Genomic DNA, 23270 nt, shown 5'->3' with positions numbered 1-23270 from the left:
CTAACTGACAATAGAGACGATCAAGATGATCTTGTATGTCCACAAAAGATATTTTCGCACATTTAAATGCAAGAGTGACATAAAATGAGTGCAGTGCAAAAAAAAAAACAAAAAAGAATTTGACGTTAAAACACACATGTGAAATAGAATTTCTAGGGAAAGAGGTCAAATTGTCTGTTCTAGTCTTTTACTTGTAATGATTATTTTAAATATTCAAATCTAGTTAAAACGACAAAACATTTCTTTACATTTTTTCCTTTTTACTCTTGGCTAAGCCCTCTTTAACTTGAAAATGTTTCAATTTTCCAAAAACAGGAACAAAAACCTAAAACGAATATTTCTAATATTTATTTAGTTAATAGAGATCAAGATAAAGATTTCCTATCTCGGTTGAAAGATAAATGTCAGTGTGTGTGCGTCCTTTAAAGAAAAATCAATCATACATGCAGATATTTTAACACAACAATAACTCCCATTAAGAAAAATATTACTTTAACTTAACCAACTGAGTAAGTAAGATGTCCTTAGAAAAGATTGCGCGCGTAACTAGGAATGCAAGTGAGCGAGCAAAATTTATTTAATCCCTTTTTTTATTTTTTGCTTAGCATGAGTTCTTCCTTCCTACACTATGGGTATGGATGATATGATATCTTTTAGGACTTAGGTTTTTGTTTTTCTTTTAACTCATGCGTATCTCTGGGTTATTGGAAGACGTACATATATGAAAATCACTTATTAGTTATTAGTTTCCTATTGTTTTTAGATCTTTTTGCAGATACACATATGGTTATTAGATTTGCTTTTATTTTTTTAGTTTTTCTTTAATAATTTTTTACCATAACTAAATGAAGTTGTACTAAAATGGACATGTAGTAAGAAACTTCTTTGGTTGGAGGTTCATCTGGGAAGTGTAAAGACATCATATTTGGTTAGCTGAGGAACTTTTGCAGTATAAATCTTTTATCGAAAACCTTGGTATTTGAATGCCAGCAAAAACTTTCATTAAAAAGTAATGGGAAAGTTAAAAAGCCGTTTTTCACTACTTATTCATTAACATTTTAAATCATTATTTTAACACAGTAATGACAGTGGAAGGAAGTACTTACCACGCTCGCTTACAAATAACTACTTCAATAAGTTTTTACTAATATGGAGTTAAAAATTTGTTTTGTTTTACGCACCAAAAGAATGCTCACTGAGAATTCGAACCTGGGCTTCTTGTTCGTTAGTTCGCTGTCGTACTCACAACACCACTGCTTAGTACTTATGCATCTGATTATAGTAAGTCATTATACAAGTACTTAAAGTAATGCAGACTGTATGTAGCAGTCCCCTCCGGGGCATGTTTCCATGATGTAATGTCCAATCATGGTGTATTGCAATCCCGGGGTAAAGAGGTGCTACCAGTACCTCTAGTCTGCCGGGACTATAAACTGGTGTTTACAATTCACTGCCTGGCCTAGTCCTTGCATGAATTGAAAAGAGGTCTAACCAGGGCACCACATAATCTGGTACTACGGGTGGCGAGTTGCTCACTGGACTTGTCCTGGCTAGTCAGTTGGTTGAGGTTCCTTCGGGATCCACGTATTGGCTGTGGTTGAAACCTAAATCGCAGGAAGGGGGTGCTTGGTTAAAAGACTGATACATGGTGAAATATAATTTTCAAGGTACATTTCTGCTTTTTCATGTGTAATTGATGGATTTGACGGATGGAGTGATTTGCTTATGATGTTTTGGCAGGATGGAGGTGGAGTTGTGGTGTAAATCGTCACTGACCTTTCTTTAATTTATCGGCATGTTGCCGAATCAACAGAGCCATCTCAGTAGTGTGGTTCAGCGACATTTAAGGTTTTACCTTTGTCGGGGTTAGATTGAGCTTGCTCATGACACCTGTTCTTCCTCAACGGGACTACTATGGCAAGAGATTATATATCTCGAGTACTTGAGCAAAGTGCGCGTATAATGGACCGGATGAAAAAGACCACCATGAGATAGGCCAACACGGCAGGTACTAACGTAAAGCACTTCGGCATTTCTGTATGTAGCAGTCATTGAATGTATATACAAGTCATCAAGTCACCGAGTTTATGCTAGGTAGGGATTTTTTTGGAACAATTCGTAAACAGAAGTCAAATTTAGGAATTGTATATCGATCGAAATTTTTATCGGGAGATCCCTTACGAAAGTAATCCATTATATTTGTATATAAAAAAATAATGTAAGTGTTTTAAAAATGTTGAATAAAGATATGTTCAAAACTTCTGGACATTGAACTTTTAAGACATCCCTCGTACTAAACTGTTAGTTTATTAATTTAGTCTTAAAACCAACTTAAAAAAAGAACAACATACATTTTCATATCCTAAGTATTTGTGCACAAAATAATAAGTCCAACACACACACACAGTAAAGGTCTTTACTAATGATTTAATCCTTTTTTCGGGCGATGAAAAAGCAATTCTTTAAAAAAGCGGGTAAAGTATGAACGTTAAAGTGTATGTGTGTGTGTAATTTTTCTATCCTTTCGATCTTAAGAATGTGGCCTGTAAAGATTTTATCTTTCATAATTTAACTTTAACAAATCGCCCACTCTTTCTTCGCATGAAAGAAACTCTTTTTCTCTTACTGTTTGTTGTTGCAATCAGTATTTTTCTGTATTAATTTTAATCTTTATTCTTCTTGTTTTTTAGGAAGTAAAAAATAAGATTGAGTTTTATCAGTAGAGTTCGTTAGGGATGAACAGTTTGAGTTCCAGATAAGATTTATTATTTTTTTTTTTTTTTCTTAAAGAATCATTAATATTTTTTTTAATATTTTCATTGATATTTTTTTACAACATTTTTATGCGCAAAATAATCTGTTAAATGGTGTTAGTTAATCACTCATTCATTCATACAGTCAAACGTCTATTTGATGTTTGGTTTACATTTTTGAAGATAAGAAGTCGAGAAGAAGTATGTCGTCTTCTGTGTTTGTCTTGTTGCATGTGGCAGGCCAATATAGACTGTTTGTTCATCGATAGTTGAATGAAAATCTTAAAAAAAAATAATATTTTTATGTTTATATTTCAATATCAGTAATCGGAAATTTGTAATAAAATTATAAAGAGATAGATGTAAAAAATAGACCGACATTGTATGTATGTGTACAAGCAGAAGTTTAACACATTTTTAAAGAAATTTCAAAACGAGTGCATTTTCTTAAATGGCCGCATCGAATCGTTGACAGTACCTAGCGGAGTTGTCATTTTGGCGGCATCTGTCAAATTTGTTACTTAATATTTTGTGAAATCACCCTTGGCTAATTAAACGATTAGAAATGAAATTTTCTATAAAAACAAATAGCACTATTATAGGATTGAAGATATTAATATACAAAACCTCACTCCAATTTTTTTTTTTTATATTTATTCGATGTCATTTTATTTATAACATTTGAGGTTAATACCTGCAAGAATTCAAGACCAAGTCTGGATACATCTGAAAATTATAAACACTCAAAGTTGAAAATTTTGAAAAAATATATGGTAAACCGGTTTATAGAGCTATGATTCAATATTCGGAACCGGATTATAGTGCAATAATAAGCAATTTATTGCATGGATTTAGAAAACATAAAAACATTTTATAAAGCATTATTAGTCTTAAAAAAATCAAATACCCAACCCTCTCTTCGAACAATTTTCTTTCTCCTCACAATTTGGTTTGGACTTCTTAAGTCCAAAATTGTTGAAAAAGACTCTAACAACTTATTTGTTCTTTTTTTATATTTTCACTATTAAAATATCTTTCTTCTGCCAAAGGATCTATTTTAATCTTAGCATTTAGATCTAAACTAAGCCAGACTAATATTTAATTAGTTGCTTGAGCTAAAACAACCAACCGAAGCAGAGATTAAAAAATATTATCTATCAGTTAGTTTTGGCAAGATGAACAACAACGATGTACGTTTGACCGTAAGTGTAGAGTTACAGTTAAAAGTAGCGGCTTTAACCTTAAAGGATTTCTGCTGCACAATGTCATTATCCTTTTTTTTTCTTAGTTTTTTTTTTTTTTCGAATAGACTATGAAAATGAAATAGAATTGCATAGTTTATTTCTTAAAAAATATTTTTGTGTACTGATGTGTTTTGCTAAGATTTGTGGTTTAATCTGAAATCTTTGTTCATTTGTAGTTTTTGCAAATCATGCTTTGCATGTCCTTTTTGCATTTTTATGGTTTTAACTAAAAATGAGCAAAAATAAAGCCAATGGATGAAGGAAGTAACTAAAGGAACTGCTGCTGTTATTTTGTTGTTTCTTTGTTAAATAATAAAGATTTTTAATGAAAGAGTTTCAAATTTCTATACTAGATGTGTGCTTTGGAACTTGTTTGCTAGAAATAGGAATTTATTTATTTTTTTCTTCTCAGTTGTATTTATATCTTTAATAGAGTAAATCCTAGTTTTTGTATATTATGTGTGTATGTAAATTTAGTATGCAAAACATTTAATAACTTTCAGCTGCCAGAAAAGCAAACAAGGTAAAAAATCTGAGTTGACCAACCACAATTTTAATTTTATTTGTTTTTTGCTTTAATAATCATTAACACCATCTCAAATGACACGGCAATATAGCACAGGAACACAAGGACAGAGATGGTGAAAAACATTTCCATAAAATACAATTTTGTAATAAATAAATTACTCTCATAGCTCTTGCATGAATTACACACTAAACTGACCATTTTGCATTAATCTTCTTTAAGCTCTGAAATGACAGACCAACTGACCATCAACAATCTCCAGCATTATTTTGGCAGAAATACGGGAATAGAAGTAAAATCCCAGTAGATTGAATGAATTTATGTCTGGTTGGTCCACATTTATGATGTGTGATGTAATGTTGTCACTTTGACATTTATTTCTTTGTTTGTTTATTTACAATTTTGAAAAATTATAAAATGATAATAATGATAACTAGGACAATGAATGAACAAGACGACTTTTCTCTGGGTGACTGAGTTTTGCAAGAGAAACAGGACAACAATTTTGAAAAATCTCAAGAAATCTTTCTAATCAGGGGTTGTCCAGCTAGAAAGGATCATTTCAGTTTACTATGTGAATTATTATGATGAGGATGATGATGATGATGCTTTAGAAAAAACAGACAGATTTTGAACAAAACCAGTATCAAAGTTCGTTTAGATTTTTTTGCTTCCTTGGCTAAAGTTCATACGCCCCTCAAATAAATCAGATAAAAACACATAACGCACGCACCACATACTGATAGAAGATACACTCATGCATTTACTTACACTAACACAAACTTACTTACACATGCCAACTTTAATGTGGAAGATCTGCAAAATGTTGTAACCACCACAATTTGGAATCATTTCTTGCTGCAGTAAGTGTATGATTTTATTACATCTGCTGTTTTCTACAAACGACTCGTTCCTGAATTATAAAAACTAAAAGTAGAAATTTGTAAATCCTGTCTATGATTTTATAATGAATTTTTCATATTCCTGTATTTTTATGTTGTCGTTTTTTTTTTTTTTTGTCATTTGCTGTCTGTCCGTTATAGTGTTTGTATGTGTCGTAGTGTCTCTCGATCCATCCATCTACATCATCATGTTGTAATATGCAAATTACGAGGTATGTGTGTGTATGTATGTTTCGTAAACAGGGATCTTCTAATAATTATTATGCATTCATCAGGATACGCTGAACTTATCCTGCTAAAGAGATTCATTTATTTTAAAAACATACAGCTCACAGAAATTTTAATAAACCAGTTTCTAATTTATAAATGTTGTAACGTTTTACAGTGAGGTTTTTCCAATGCAAAAAAACAAAAAAAAACTTGATTTCAATTTTGTTCAGTTTTAATTTTTTTGTAATTAATGAATGTTTTAGTTAAAAAGCTTTTAAAAAACTATTTTCAAAAATGTTTTTTAAAGTTTTGTAAAATTAGTTTTTTTTTTTCATTTCATAATGTAATGATGGGATTTTTTTAATTCTGAAGAATAAAGAAGAATTTTTTTGAGGCTTTTGAGATTTTTTCAATTTTTTTTGGAAATTAATCTTATATCACATTAATATATTATCGACAGAATATATATACAAATTTTGTATTTTTTGAAAATTCAGAATAAGAGGAAATAATCGTTCCTATTTTTGGTATATTACCAGCAATTCGACAAAGCGTCAAAGCATCTTTCGCCACGGATGTACTACTTATTTGTATACGAGAATAAATAATCGTCCCCTTTGTAAGCAAGATAGTGGACACTTAAAAAAAAAATCTTAAGCCTTTTGTCTGTCTCTTCGTAATATATGTATGTGGTGATGATTGACTTCCTCGTAGGACAAGCACATGTTAAAATAGCTTGTCCCCTGGGCATTCGGTGGCTAGTGGTAGGTTAAATAGATAGTTCGGGACTGTCCGACTGAACTGCTGGGATGTAGTAAAATCTTTCTTTTTTCATATATGTACATTAGAGTGGGTCGGTCTCTATGGACAAAAAAAAGTTGTGTCAGTCACCCCCTAGGATTAAAGATATGTTAATAACATTTCCAAAAATATAAAAAATATTTTTTTGCCACGCCTAGAAATACCGCCCTTTTTGTTTTTTATATATAACGTCGGCATTTTAAGTCCGATCGTAACATATGATATATCAATATTTATGTAGCTATATTGACTGTAGCTATATTTCACTCTTAAAAAATTTTTTAATTCGACGTCATATTCTATGCGTGACTTCTGATATCTCGGATCCTTCCCCAAAATCGAAAATTGTGGCTATACTGGAATAAAGTACATTGAATTACATGAACTATTAGCTTTTAAAATGCTCACTTTTATGCATAAACACCTATTTTATAGATATTTAAAAATGTTCAAGTATTTATCAACCGTTCCCATAACAAACAATTAATTTGCCAGGAAAAACAGTCGAAATTTTTTTTAAATGAACTATATATAACAGAAATCCGTTTTATTTTTTCAGTTACAAACCATTTCAGATCCTACTTCCTTTCAAAATAGCAGAAAGTTAACTATGTATGTACTATATATCAATACAGCAATATAGTGGTTTTGCTATGTCCGTCCGGCTGTCCATCCATTTAAATCTTGTAATCAAACTACAAGTCGCAATTTTCCAGGCTTGTCGTTATTTCCCTCTTAAACATTTCCATTATGATGAAATTCTGCATATCTAACTCCTATATGAACATAAATCCATCCACCAAATTTTGATAGGATCGGTCTATAATTGATCCTAGCTCCCATATCAGAAAATTTGTTTTTCATCAATAAATTGCTTAAAAAGTAATGGACAAATTTCAATATAAATGCTTTATTAAAAAAAAATCATGTTTTAGATATACTCATAACTGGTATCATATGGTCGGCCATTCCCGACTAATATTTTTTTATTAGTTTTTATTTCAAGAACTTCTTTAAAAATATATAACTATTTAAGAAAAGTTAATCTATCATTAAATAAATTTATTACATTTTATAAAAATTAGTATAAACATTTTTGAAAATTGTTTAAAAAAGAAGCAAGAGACATGCAAGTAATTGTATGGTAAAAACAAGAAATATTTTTATAAAATAAAATGTTTTTATGTACCTACGTGATTTTGTTATTAATTAATAAAATTAAATGCCAAATAAAATTATATTCCTTGTGTTAAGATAAGGGCAGAATGAAATTTGTGTATTGTAAATTAATTTGAAAAAATCATTTTCGACCATATCCCTCTAGCAAATTAATTGTTTGTAGTTAGAACTATACAGGTATTTTTAAATACCTGTAAAATAGGTGTTTATGCATAAAAGTGAGCATTTTAAAAGCTAATAGTTCAAATAATTCAATGTACTTTATTCCAGTATAGCCACAATTTTCGATTTTGGGGAAGGATCCGAGATATCAGAAGTCGTGCATAGAATATGATGTCGAATTAAAAAATTTTCTAAGAGTGAAATATAGCTACAGTCAAGCCATAAATATTGATATATCATATGTTACGATCGGACTTAAAATGGCGACGTTATATATAAAAAACAAAAAGGGCGGTATTTCTAGGCGTGGCAAAAAAATATTTTTATATTTTTGGAAATGTTATTAACATATCTTTAATCGTAGGGGGTGACTGACTCAACTTTTTTTTTCGACCCACCCTAATGTACATACATATGTATGTACCCAGCAAAAACTTACATTTTAAAGAGGTAATTTAAAAAGCTAAAAATACTTGTCCATTAGCATTTTGATTCATTATCAGAGAAACCAAAATATGTACTTGCATGCATGTAAATGCAAGTTTTTTATGGTGAGTCGTATGGACTTATGGAAAATATAATATCGATCTTATATAATATATTAACTCCTGTTGGCGCTATATCTATTCAAATCCATGTTACAAATTCCGTAATTGCATGGAGTTCTGCTTGGAAGTGGATTCCTTTGTGTCCGCCTGATTACCGCCTCTTGTCTTAAATATGCTTCAATAGGAGATATATCCACTTATACCGAAGCACCCTGAAGTGATATACAGTAGTTTTCCGATTTAACGACCATTCAATTCTACGAACATCGCATTTAACGAACAAGCTAATTTTTCCTATTGACTACCTTAAATAACGAACAAAACTTGTTTTTTGTACTCTGTTTAACGAATTAATAAAAATATTATTATTTAAATGAAGATAAAATGACATTTATCAAAAATAACAAATAACCTAAGTTGTAGCAAAAAACTATACCGTTGTTTTAAGCGGTGCTTTTATACCCAAAACTGTAACACATTCTGGGTTCTTATTAAAATTTTAGTTCGATGTAGCTATGTCCGTCCTTCAGATAATGACTTTAACGCTCAATACTCGCTTAACAATACGAGTACGCCGATGAAATTCGATACAAACATGTTCTATACTAACCGAAATCTCTAACAAATTTTATGGGAATCGGTCCATAATTGACCTTACCCTCCATATCAGGCCCCTTAAGAAAATTACTTCAACGCTCATTACTCGCTTAAAAATACGAGTATAGCGATGAACTTCGAGAAATAACGAGAAATAACTGAATTAAAAATACAGCGATTAAATTCGACACAAATATGGTTTGAAGGTGGGTATATAAGATTCGGAATTTTGTGTTTTGTGCTATTTTTATAAAAAAAAGAATTAATTTTTATAAAATACATTTAAAAAATATTTTATGTACCTATTTTTAATTATTTTCCTACCAAAAACCCACGTTTTAGTTAGTACTGCATATAACGAACTTTTCAATTTTACGAACAGGCCTGACAACATATGGGTTCGTTAAATCGGAAAACTACTGTACTTATAATTCACTTTTTGTCCAAAGAAATAAATCGTATTTTTGAAGTAAAAATTAGAACTGGTCTAATCACACTTCATAAAAACGGCGTATGGCAGAATGACTAAGACCCCGTTGCGTGCCTATGGTTCTCCTACTTTGCGCCCAGCACCGATGTACCTTGTTTTTGGATGTTTGGTAGGTTTATGTTCTAGTCTGGAAGTCTTGGGTTCGATTCCGCACTGGTAAAGGAGCGCACAACAGGCCCGATATAGGTCTAGATGTATTCCTTCGGATTTGTTGTATTCGTCTATCTAACTAACTAACTATTTGATCTTTAGTATATATAAAAGAGTAGCGTTACTGAACCTAGAATCATGTAATTTTGACAGTAGATGTGTTTTTGGATATATAGATCCACTAAGGAGGGAAAGGAAAAAAACGGGTAAAACTGGTTTTCTTAATTATCTTTCACAATATTAAAATGAGCAGATAGGTGTCTGGTACTTTTTTGAAATTCGTACTTTTAAGGGGTAAAAATGTGCAACAAAAGTGATTTTGGTACCTTTTTTGGCCCTTTATAACTTTTTAACAAATAAACTTAATCAAATTTTTATAAATATTTTGGATATATCTTCCAAAATTATGAGACACCTGTTTCGTACTTTTTTAAAATTCAGTTCTTTTTGGATGTAAAAGGGAAAAAACTGTATTTTTGGTACTTTTTTAGCACATTAAGAAGGCTTTTTCGACTTATTGACGTAACCTATTAAATTATGTTCTAATTCTGTAACATTTATTGAAACAAAATGTTTGCCATTTCACTGGGGAAAAAAAGTACAAAAAGGTGAAATTTTATTTATTCAATTTGAGACAATTTTTATAAAATTTAAAAAAATAGTTAATTTACTCACACAAAATAAGCTATTGGTATATTATTTTGGAATTTGGGTACTAAGGTCTATATAGGACCAAATTCGGGTAAATTGTTTGGTACTTTTTGAAACCACAATTTTTCTGGAACAAATGAATGCAAATTTGAATCGTTTGAGTTTGATCTGTGATATATAGATTAAAACACGGAATATTTCTTAAACTTAATTTTCAAAAAAGACTATTCCTAAGCGCAAGGGGGGAAAATGGTAATCCCTTTATTAGTACTTTCTAAAAAGGTAGAATTTATTCCACTTTTGGTACTTTTATTTTCTTCAATTGATACTTTTTGTATGTTCTACAATATGAATCCAAAACACATGATTATTAAAGATAGACGGTCCTTATTGAATAAGATTCTTTAGGATAGAACTTTTTAGTACGTTTTATGGTCCTGAATGAATAATAATCTGTAATTGGGGTCTCTTTGGTACTTTGCCATTCATCAAATAGTACCTTTTGGATTCTCTATAATGGGTAACCGGAAAACATGACACACGGTCTTTTTTAATTGAGAATTTATTTAGTGAGAGGTTTTTGTACTTTTTTCATTTTTCAGGTGATACTTTTTGATTTTACGATATTGAACATAGAAATATAAAATTTAATATGTAGGGACTAAGTGAATGAGAATGTAATGAAAGCGACTTTTGGTACATTTTCGTTCATCAAATTATAGTTTTTAAATTTTCTATCATATTGAACACAGAAACTTTTGATTGAATGAAAATTTCTAAAAGGTATTTTATAGTACTTTTTCCTTTTTCAAATAGTACTTTCAAAATTTTCTAAAATGCGAAATCTAAACGAATGAAATTAAAAGTACATGCTCCTTACTGAATGCGAATTTATTTACGTGATAAATTTCAATAATATTGAACGTAAAAAGCATAAACTTTTAATCAATTAAAATTTTCTATAAAAGTAATCAAAATTTTGTATGTATTTAATTTTGTTAGGGTAGCGAAGCACCCAGGGTATGCTAGTTTATCTATAATATGAAGCTAAACCACATAAAATGTGGTACTTTTTGAAAACAACTTTTCAGTACTTTTTCATTCACCAAATAACACTTTATGAATAATCTTTAATAATGGACCCTGAATGAGAATCTATAAGAGAAAACTTTTTGGTACTTTTTGTTCTTTAAACAAATTGCCCCCAAAGTACACTTCAGGAAATTACATAAATGTCCATAAATGCCTTATAAGAAGTGTTATTTGAGTCTTGCTCCCCTATGAAGCCTCTTCCTGAATAAAAATTTTTCATAATTAAATCTTTAGCAATTAAAGCAAATTCCAACCTAAAATCTTTATAAAAAAGACACCCTATTTTAAATATAAAAAAATAAAATAGTTTAAATAATATTTTCGGTACAATACAATTTAAAACGTCTAAAATATAAAAATTTAAAAAAGTATTGAAATCAAATGGGATACATAATTCCAAACATAATACTACTTATTATTAACATTAACCCTCGAGGGTGTCCAATACAACCCTAATGGTCCATTCTGCATTGTCCTTTTCCGGTTAGTAAGAATTTACATTTTTTTATTTCCCAGAGAATCCCGCTTAGAAGCATATTTTTAACTTTCTAAAAAGTTTTCTTTATAAACAAAATATAATATGTGAATAAAAACGATTTCAAAGAATTTTAAACTTCCTCCAGATTTGAATTAAAAAAGAATCATCTTACATTAACTTCCGAGAAAGTAAAAAATATTTCCTTATAATATTTTATTCATCATTATTAATCTGCCAAGAAATCTGTTAACTGGGCATTACCAAACTGCCAACCCATAAGAAACGTTCTTACAGATTCAAATCAGTTGCAAACGAAATATGCATGAAATCACCTGAACTACTGCGCAACTAAAGTGATCACATCATTTTCTAGTTAAAAACCTGTTAAGATTCATCCAGCGTATCCTACTCTCGACCTCAGCAACTGCCTGCCTGTCTCAATTCAACTGTCATAACCTTCAAACAGTAAGATTCGCATATCCTTGCAGGGATACTCACTTATACACTTACAGATATAATTGGCGCTAAAATGTTTTTGTTTTTTTATTTTTGCAAATATCTTGTTTTTCTGCAATACGTTATCCTTTTTTTCTTCGTCCGTTGTCCTGTGTTCACTTGTTGTTGTCGGTGTGTGCTGATTTTGTATGTCCTGCTGTGAAGGGTTATTGTCATGTTAAAATTTGTTATATCTATTGTTATTATTGTTGTCGGTGATTATGGATTTTTTTGTTATTTTTGTGCATTTGAGCAGAGAAACCCGCTTTGTATGGGAAGGATTAGATTTTCTTTAAGGAAGTAAACTTCCCGCCTTTTTTTGGTGATTTTTTTAATAAAATGTTTAACTATAACCACATATACATGATGTATGATATAGGAATATGTTCGAAGTAATATCACCCACAACAACAATAACAGCAATAATAATGATGATGTTAATAATGACAATACAATACCATCGATGATTAGTTCAAATTATATACATTGTTTTGGTTTTTTGTTTTCAACATAAAGGATTCATTGTTAGGGAAATTTATAAATCCTTTTTATGTTAAAAAATTACAAATAACAAAGAATTCATCATGAGTTTTTAATATTCATACTTTTTGAATTGTTTGGATTTTGTGTTGATCTTCCTCTTTTCTAGAAATGACCATTGAACGTGTTGACAGTTGGTTGATGGAAAGATTTCATGCTGAATTGGTTTCTAATTTTTAGGAATTCTTTGTTGGAGTTATTGGGTTCCATGAAAAAATTCTTTATGTTATTTTTTGCCATAACTTGCCAATAATTCAATATTCAATAGAGTTTTCCAGATATTATCTATGAAATTTTTAATTTAGATTTATAAGATATAGTTAAATATAAAACAAATTTAAGGTTTAAGTAAATTCTAATAATGAGATGTTTAAATTTCATATAGAAGCGTATCTCCATACCACAAAGTGACACTCCCACTAAGAGGAATGATATAAATAATTAGTAATATATTTGGGTCTGTTGCACGTGTATAAGTAACATTTGAAATTGTTCTTAATCTTTCGAAAAATTCGTTATTTTCGTTTAAACTTCCTGAAACATGTGTATGTATAAAACATTTATTTAAATTCTTTTAAATATCTTTGAATAAAGAAGAATCTGATGAAATTCTTCAATGTAACGCGTGTCAAAATTCTTATTCAATTCACTTGTACTTGTACACATCCTTTTCCTTTCTTTCATGTGTTTTTCAACGACTTAAAAAGTTTTTGGAAACATGTTAATTAATTCCCACAATAACAACCATTGAAGAAATCTCATCATCATTACTATTACTTCCGTCGCTTCCTATAAAAGCGTCAAAACACGTTCAAAATTTTTAAAATCAGATAAATATTTTTAATTTTTTTTATTTCTTTATTTCCATTTCATCACATTCTCGCTCGTCATTTTATTAATTTTTCGTTAAAGGATGACATAGATTTAATTTCATTTTCAATGGAAATAAATATTGAAAGGAAATTAATGATTGTTAAAAAAGGTTTATGTAAAATATTTACAGTGTAGATGGAAAAACAAGTAAGAGTGCTATATTCGGCTATGCCGAAGATAGGGTGAATTATTGACCGTTTTTATACAATTTTTCATAATTTTTTAGACCGATTTTGGTTTATATAAAACATGTTTACATCGAATATCAGTTCCCGACACTCCGCATAAAATTCGGTAGGAAGATTTACGTTCCTATAAAAGTTTCTTAGGTTTTGGCTCGTAAGAAACTTACTTATGTCAAATGTCATCTCTTCGCTCGTACTTTTAAGCCAGTAATGAGCTTTGAAGTAATTATCTGGAGGGGACCTTATATGGGGGTAGGGTCAATTATGGACCGATCCACATAAAATTTGCTAGTGAGGATAGATTTTGGCTCGCATGGAACTTATGTGAGTCGAATTTCATCGCTATACTCATACTTTTAAGACAGTTAAAGTCATTTTCTGAAGGGGACCTCATATGGAGAGTGGGGTCAATTATTGACCGATCCACATAAATTTGGTAGAGAGATTTTGACTCGCATGAAACATAGGTGTGTCCAATTTTATCGCTATATTCGTAATTTTAAGCCAGTAATGAGCGTTAAAGCAATTTCTTGCAGGGGACCTTATATGGGGGGTAGGGTCAATTTTGGACCGATCCACATAAAATTTGATAGAGAGGTTTTGGCTCTTCAGGATCTTACTTATGTTAAATTTTATTGTTATACTCGTATTTTTAAGCCAGTAATGAGCGTTATAGTAATTTTCCGACCGATCCTCATAAGATTTGGTAAGGAGATTTTGGCTCGTATGAAACTTATTTATGTCGCATTTGGCTATGCTCCTACTTTTTAAACAGATATGCCCGTTAAAGCTGTTTTTCGGGGGTCCACTTGTATGGAGCTATCCGAAAACATGGACCGCTATTGCCCGTTTTCAATACCAAACAAACCTTACCTATGGAGAATATCTCAACCCCCTAGCTCATTCCGTTCGGACTCTATCGTGCTTTCGTCTTAGAATTTAATAAGAACCCAGAATATTTTGTGGGTCTATGGCCAATATTTCGATGTGTTACAAACGGAATAACAAAATCAATCAAAGATGTGGGGCATATCCTTTTTGATGGTGGGTATAGTAAACATATATATTACTTTCTATTTATAGAACGAAATGTGAATTCGAAATCAAGAGAATTCCATACAGCCGATGAATATATACATGAGATGTCAATATGGGCTGGCCCAAATGGGTTTGAGGTTAGTATGATTGAATATATTCTGTGTGTCCACAGTACAGTATGTCGAGGACCGTAGTACGGGCAAAATTGCACCAAATTGTACGAATGAAGAGTTTGCAAAGTAAAACGCTGGAACAATTTCTACGTATTTACCACGCTTTCGCTGATATTATCATCATAATATACCAGATACTTCCCTCAGGAGGAACACTGATTGGAAAATTCTATGGAAGTTATCCAAATTTCAAAACATCTGTCCTTTATACAGGACATTTTACCAAAATGTACAAAGTTAATGAGGGGCCGATATTGACCTGGGCCTATTTCTATGGATTTTAACCTAACCTATTTTCTTTAGGATTTAAGACCTGTAAATTAAGTTACAGTTTTAGAACACCAGTAATTCTATACCAAACAATCTTCTAATCCAGTGGATACACATAAATGTATGATAAATTTGATCGCTACTGTAAATCGGTTGATAACCACATAGGTATTTCTTATAGTATTTTTATGAATTTAATCGAAAGTATTATTCGTTTAAGTCTGATCCCTGGTAATTTAACACCAGCTACATTCAATCACAACAAAACTGTTTAATTCATTCTTAATGTACGACTAACTATCTGACTGAGTGACGAAAAGTCTGTGTGTCATAAGAAATTCAATTATGAATTCAAATTGCGTTTTAGCAATCAACCAAAAGTATGAAAAGATAGCAAGCAGGGAACACAGAAAAAGAGATAGAGGCAGAAAGAAGTAGACTTTGTTGTTCAATACCAAAATCAAACGCAAAAGGATAGATAATGAGCTTGTGTTTATGTAGGAACGGGGAATGGTAACTGATGTTGGTTAGTTGGATAGATGGATGGATTGTTTTATGAATGGAATAGGAATATAAATGCGCTACAATATTTATGCATTTATTTAATTTATTTTTCTCTATTTATTTTATTATAATTCTAAAAATGTCATTAATCTAAACTTTAAACATATTCCAGACAAACAACCAGTAAGAGGAATTTAATGTTAAAAAATTGCTTATCACAAGAATGTTTACGATTCTCAATCCTTTTTGCTCTGTGCATTTTATTTATTTACAATCATGATGATTCCTTTTGTTACAACATTTCCCTAATTTTTTATGAGTTTTTTTTATATTTTCGCTTTTAACTTCTTATTCATGTCTTCTTTTGCTTTGGTTTTTGTTTACAAAACCAGCAAATCAATCTCGGCTTAAATTGTTGTTTTTGTTGGGGTTACAATAATACAGGTGATTGACAACAACAAATACAATGCTCATTATTTATGTTTGTTGTAAACCCTTTTTAGACATTGTAGTAGTTTTATTTGTTGCCCTTTTTTAAGCCTTCCTAGAGCCACAGCACATAGACAAATAATGGAGATTTATTTACACACGTGTAATAAACCATTCAATACTCTTTATACTCGTAACGTAATATTTTTAGCTCTCTCTCTTTCTATGTCTCCTCTTTGCTCTGCCGTCTATTTCAAAGGGATCCAAACTTCATCGAACACTATAATAAAGGATTGACTGTTTGACTGACTGTCGCTCTGGGTTTGTCGGTCTGTCTGTTTCAGTTGGCTCAAAGTCATGTAAAAATCTATTTACAATATTAAGAAAAAAATTCAATCATGATTGTTATTTTTATTTATTTCTCTTTTTTACGTTGAGAAGGCTTTATTGTTTGTGTCGTTTTACCAACACCAACACAAGATTTTGTTGTTTTGTTTACAATTTCTTGGCTCTGACTTGTTTTGGCCTTTTCCCCCTTTTTCAGTTCTTTTGTCGTTGTTGTTCTTAGACATATTCTTAGATTTAGTGATAGAACTTGTTGTAGTTTGTAGAGAAAAAAATAAATGAAGAACCCAGCAGGCTCCATCCAACCAATACACAATTTTCCATTGACTTTTCGTTGAGAAGGATGGCCGTTACAAAAACAACAACAAAGAGAATATTAAATAAACAAAAGTACAGTCTTAAGACCAGTTTTTCTTCCCACAAAGAAAAACTTGTTAAGTCAACTTGTTCTTTTTTTTCTTTCATATTTTCTTTAGATTTTCAATTGAAATTTTATAATTTCTACAGGTCTTTGACTTATACAACAACAAACAGAATTTTTCTTTTTCCAAACAAAGGAAACCCTTTTTTTTTATAAAATCGCTTATAAAATTGTGTTTTTGCTCAAAATTATAGAAAATTATTTTTATTGAGCCACCAAGAAATACTATTGTATTGAATTCGATTCCCAAATAATGTGAATTATTTTATAAACCGATTAAAGTCATAAACGGAAGGAAGGAAACATAGATTTGGTTGAAATAGAGAAAACAAGTGCAGTCACATGTAAGACTGGTAATGGTAAAACAATAAAAAACAAGATTTTTAAGGGGACAAAATCAAAATGTTTTGTTTTTTTTACACAACCCTAATAAAAATGTCATATAAATAAATATTATGGACATATTTAATCGGATCATGTCCGAAGATTTAGGGTGAGAAATTTTTTAATAAAATTATATTGCCAATAATTTTAGCTGGATTATTTTCTTAAAAAAATTTAAAATATTCTCATGGAAATCTCATGGATTCAGATATAAACTACAAAAATATTGATTGCATTGAAATTAGTTTTTAACCATTCAGCTAGATTTTGTTCAGTGGTTCGTTTTTAAATATGATATAGAATGGCTTCTTAACTTACTGCAAAACTTCGGAATGGTTCACGATTCCCCATCATAAGTGTATTCTCAAAATACCATCACATTAAAAATCACTTCCATTGCTTGTCGAAATGTGTAAGCATGGACTCGTAACATTTTTTTCATTAAAAAAAACTCTTGCTTTCGTAGAGAATTTCTTTATAGCTTTAATAGCTTTGGGGCGTTGCATACTTTTGAAAGCACCACATATAGAATGGTCAACAAGTCTACCAGTATTATCTAATAATTTGGCAATTTGTCGCCTCTTTGCAAATATTAAAGCCAACAGTTACAAAACCAAAACTTATAAAGGATGTCATCCGGAAAAATAACTCTGTTAGTCTAAAAATACACGATAGATAGATAGATAGATAGATAGATAGATAGATAGATAGATAGATAGATAGATAGATAGATAGATAGATAGATAGATAGATAGATAGATAGATAGATAGATAGATAGATAGATAGATAGATAGATAGATAGATAGATAGATAGATAGATAGATAGATAGATAGAAGATAGATAGATAGATAGATAGATAGATAGATAGATAGATAGATAGATAGATAGATAGATAGATAGATAGATAGATAGATAGATAGATAGATAGATAGAATAGATAGATAGATAGATAGATAGATAGATAGATAGATAGATAGATAGATAGATAGATAGATAGATAGATAGATAGATAGATAGATAGATAGATAGATAGATAGATAGATAGATAGATAGATAGATAGATAGATAGATAGATAGATAGATAGATAGATAGATAGATAGATAGATAGATAGATAGATAGATAGATAGATAGATAGATAGATAGATAGATAGATAGATAGATAATAGATAGATAGATAGATAGATAGATAGATAGATAGATAGATAGATAGATAGATAGATAGATAGATAGATAGATAGATAGATAGATAGATAGATAGATAGATAGATAGATAGATAGATAGATAGATAGATAGATAGATAGATAGATAGATAGATAGATAGATAGATAGATAGATAGATAGATAGATAGATAGATAGATAGATAGATAGATAGATAGATAGATAGATAGATAGATAGATAGATAGATAGATAGATAGATAGATAGATAGATAGATAGATAGATAGATAGATAGATAGATAGATAGATAGATAGATAGATAGATAGATAGATAGATAGATAGATAGATAGATAGATAGATAGATAGATAGATAGATAGATAGATAGATAGATAGATAGATAGATAGATAGATAGATAGATAGATAGATAGATAGATAGATAGATAGATAGATAGATAGATAGATAGATAGATAGATAGATAGATAGATAGATAGATAGATAGATAGATAGATAGATAGATAGATAGATAGATAGATAGATAGATAGATAGATAGATAGATAGATAGATAGATAGATAGATAGATAGATAGATAGATAGATAGATAGATAGATAGATAGATAGATAGATAGATAGATAGATAGATAGATAGATAGATAGATAGATAGATAGATAGATAGATAGATAGATAGATAGATAGATAGATAGATAGATAGATAGATAGATAGATAGATAGATAGATAGATAGATAGATAGGATAGATAGATAGATAGATAGATAGATAGATAGATAGATAGATAGATAGATATATAGATAGATAAATAGATAGATGTGATTTGGTAACCAAATTTCAGAACAAAATTTTACTTAATTTTAATTTATTAAATATGTTGGACCTTTTTTTGAATATTTGTTAAAAGTTTTATTTATAGATAACTCCGAATAATTTACAAACTTTTTTAAAAACGTTTTGACTATCAAATTTTAGTGGAATCATTTGTAAATATTTAAAACAGTCTTATTATTTTTAATTAACTATTTTCTGTTTCAGATCTTTAACATGTTTGGAGTCGAGGTAAGTCGAAATAAATCTTTTCGCGTAAATAACCATTAACAACTGTTTTGTTTGAACCATTCGCAATCTTTTATCCATAAAACCCTTATTTCAACCATGCTTTTGTATGTCACCACTAAGATTGGGTTTCCTTGTTGGGTCCAAATTACTTTTCCATATTTTTGATATTTGTATTAAATAATATTTAGGTTCCTTCATATAGTAAAGTTACCCAGCCATACGATAACATTGCTGCCTTCATTTTTATGTTGATGATTTCTAGTTAAAACAAAAATATTAATACGATTATTTGCGTAACAAATCAATTGACAGCGTTACCAATAATAATAATTGTGAAAGACAGCCTTTATTATACTGATTCGTTTTAACACTGAACAACGCCGAGCCAACTTATTCTTGTTAAGAAAATACAAACAACAACTACAACAAAAACACCAAGAAAAATATCTAAAATTAAGGAAAATAAACATAATCGACGAGACGCGCCCACACGTTTTTGACTTCGCATACAATTTAATGGATGTTGAGGTACTTTTTTTCTTCGTTCCTACTTGCCTCCAACACAGCTCGTTCGTCTCCTTTATTACTTGTGTACGTGTACGTATACGCATTCAACGCTTTCAAAATGTTGAGGCCGCCACACTTCTCTTGTGGTTTTTTTTAAAGACATACTGATTTTCATTATAAAGATGATGAGAAGCAAAACTTCATTATTATTATAATTTTTAACAGAATATTTATTTGTATTCCTATTTTTCAGTTTATCTTTTTTCCGTTTCATTATTTGTTATTTTTCTAAACATTTCTCTTAACAAAATGTTAAATCACGGTTTAAGGCTCAATAATCAATAGGACACACATACCATGAATTTTACCTCTTCCATTTAATTTTGAACATTATTTAAAAACGGTTGCATTGGGTTGATGTTTACATTATTTCTTTTTTAATTTACGTAATAAAATTCGAAAACTTTTGTAAGTCTTTAGAGTAATTTATTTTTTTGAAAATTTAAAGAAATACAAATCAAAATTATGTCCGAAAACTCCTCTTCTCTAATTTGTAACATTTTTTTCTAGTCCTCATAAAGTTATAAAAATTTGTCAGATTTGTAGATTATACTTTATAGTAATCGAAATAACTTTCTAATCCACCCAATATTTCTCAGTTGTAACGAATGTTTTTTGAATATTTATGTGTACATACAACCATAAATGGTATACAACAATGGACAAATAAAAATACTACAAACAAATACAAAATATCTAAAGAAAACTAAAAAGTGCTTTGGAATTTCAATAAATTCTTAGAGAGATAAAGCAATGCAGCTCAAGAAACTCAAACAGGCACTCAGGCAGTCCAACGCAGGCGCATTTGAAAACAAACCGCGAGATCAGACAAATAAAATAAATAAACAACATTAAGGTGACTGAACTTCTACTACATCTCCTCTAAAGACTGTTACTACTACCACGAATACCACCAGTGACTACTAAGAGTACAAACTACTGTAGAGACTAACTAACACTCTTGAAGACTCTGGCGAAAAGAGATTTATTCCTCTTGCCATTTTGTTAATAAATCGAAATCAAAGACTTTTGACAGAAAATTTAAATAATTCATTCGTTTAAATAAAAAGGCTATAGACAGTCTATAGTCTGGTCTATAGTCTAGTCTATAGTCTAGTCTAGTCAATAGTCTAGTTTATAGTCTAGTTTATAGTCTAGTCTGTAGTCTAGTCTTAGTCTAGCTAAAGTCTAGTCTATAGTCTAGTCTATAGTCTAGTCTATAGTCTAGTCTATAGTCTAGTCTATAGTCTAGTCTATAGTCTAGTCTATAGTCTAGTCTATAGTCTAGTCTATAGTCTAGTCTATAGTCCAGTCTATAGTCTAGTCTATAGTCTAGTCTATAGTCTATTCTATAGTCTAGTCTATAGTCTATAGTCTAGTCTATAGTCTAGTCTAGTCTATAGTCTAGTCTATAGTCTAGTCTATAGTCTAGTCTATAGTCTAGTCTATAGTCTAGTCTATAGTCTAGTCTATAGTCTAGTCTATAGTCTAGTCTATAGTCTAGTCTATAGTCTAGTCTATAGTCTAGTCTATAGTCTAGTCTATAGTCTAGTCTATAGTCTAGTCTATAGTCTAGTCTATAGTCTAGTCTATAGTCTAGTCTATAGTCTAGTCTATAGTCTAGTCTAGTCTAGTCTATAGTCTAGTCTATAGTCTAGTCTATAGTCTAGTCTATAGTCTAGTCTATAGTCTAGTCTATAGACTAGACTATAAACTAGACTATAGACTATTCTATAGTCTAGTATATAGTCTGGTTTATAGTCTAGTCTATAGTCTAGTCTATAGTCTAGTCCATAGTCTAGTCTATAGTCAAGTCTATAGTCTAGTCTATAGTCTAGTCTATAGTCTTGTCTATCGTCTTGTCTATAGTCTTGTCTATAGTCTTGTCTATAGTCTTGTCTATAGTCTAGTCTATAGTCTAGTCTATAGTCTAGTCTATAGTCTAGTCTATAGTCTAGTCTATAGTCTAGTCTATAGTCTAGTCTATAGTCTAGTCTATAATATTGTCTATAGTCTAGCCTATAGTCTTGTCGTTAGTCTAGTCTATAGTACGTATTGTCGTTGCTTCCACAAAAGGAGTCATGTGAAAACTTTCAATTTTTTTTTTTTACAATTAATTGCCTCCAAAGAAACAAAAATTTAAAAAATAAATGAAGTATTTAAAGTTCTGCTTCAAAAAGAGAGCAAAATGGAGAGAATTTTAAGAAAGTATTGAAACTCCTTTCCATTTTACTCAGTTCTCTATTAAAGGCAACAAATATAATGATTTTTATTTTGTTTTTTTTTTTTTTTTTTTTTTTTTTTGGCACATGAAGAAACTAAACTGTGAGATTTTCTATATATTCGACTCTTTCACCGAAAACTTATTACGTAGTACAAAAATCGTTCCTTGGAAGTCTGGTGTTAGAGAGAGGGGAGTTAAAATTTTCTTCCTCCACATGTTTGAGCAGTTCAAACACCACATAGTTAGTTTTGTTAGTTAGATGCATTAAATATTTTGTAGTCGTTTCTTTACTTAAGATAAATAAATTTCAAAGTCTGGAAGAAGTACATAGACTGAAGCCAAACATTTTGTATTTGTTAATGTTAGAAACGAATTCCTTCTTCTCATTTCTGCTCTTATTTTTGTATACAAATAAATATTTGTTTAGATTGTGTTATTTTGTTGATATTGTTTTAAGTAAATACTATTTTTTATTACTTTTAAGTAGTTTACACAATAATCATAAGCACTGCAGGCGATAATTATAAAATTAAAGAAAAAAAGTTATAGAAAAATAAATTGCATTTAAAATAAAAATAAGTTGTTTAAAAATAACTTCGAATCGTCTTAGGATCAAAAACAATACATTCATAGATTAAAATTTTTTGTATGATTAACTTAAAACTGTTTTTAAGTGTTTTTAATTAAATTTCCCAGAGTGTAATATTTAACCTAAACTATACTTAACTTTTTGAGTTCTTATTAATGTAAATAATAAATATTTGAACTTAAACATAATATTTGCATATAGTTTTTGTTTCTT

General features: G+C 29.9%; 1 protein-coding gene across 2 annotated transcripts in view; it reads left to right on the top strand.

Annotated features, from left to right (window-relative positions):
- LOC119600749 (M-phase inducer phosphatase) overlaps nucleotides 1-23270 on the top strand; it is a 195777-nt gene that overhangs the window by 64434 nt on the left and 108073 nt on the right. Inside the window, exon 4 of one of the 2 annotated variants that reach the window (XM_037951235.1) lies at nucleotides 19654-19677. The exons of the other annotated variant lie outside the window; for it this stretch is intronic. Coding sequence (XP_037807163.1) covers nucleotides 19654-19677 — 24 coding nt within the window. The remainder of the gene's footprint in view (nucleotides 1-19653; nucleotides 19678-23270) is intronic. 2 annotated transcript variants of the gene reach the window in all.

Source organism: Lucilia sericata, unplaced genomic scaffold (assembly GCF_015586225.1).
Source record: "Lucilia sericata isolate MDLA Ls3-8-SP2 unplaced genomic scaffold, ASM1558622v1 Contig000005F_arrow, whole genome shotgun sequence".
Classification (NCBI taxonomy): Eukaryota; Metazoa; Arthropoda; class Insecta; order Diptera; family Calliphoridae; genus Lucilia; species Lucilia sericata.
Note: the sequence above shows the minus strand (reverse complement) of the source record. Positions and strands in the feature narration are given on the sequence as shown.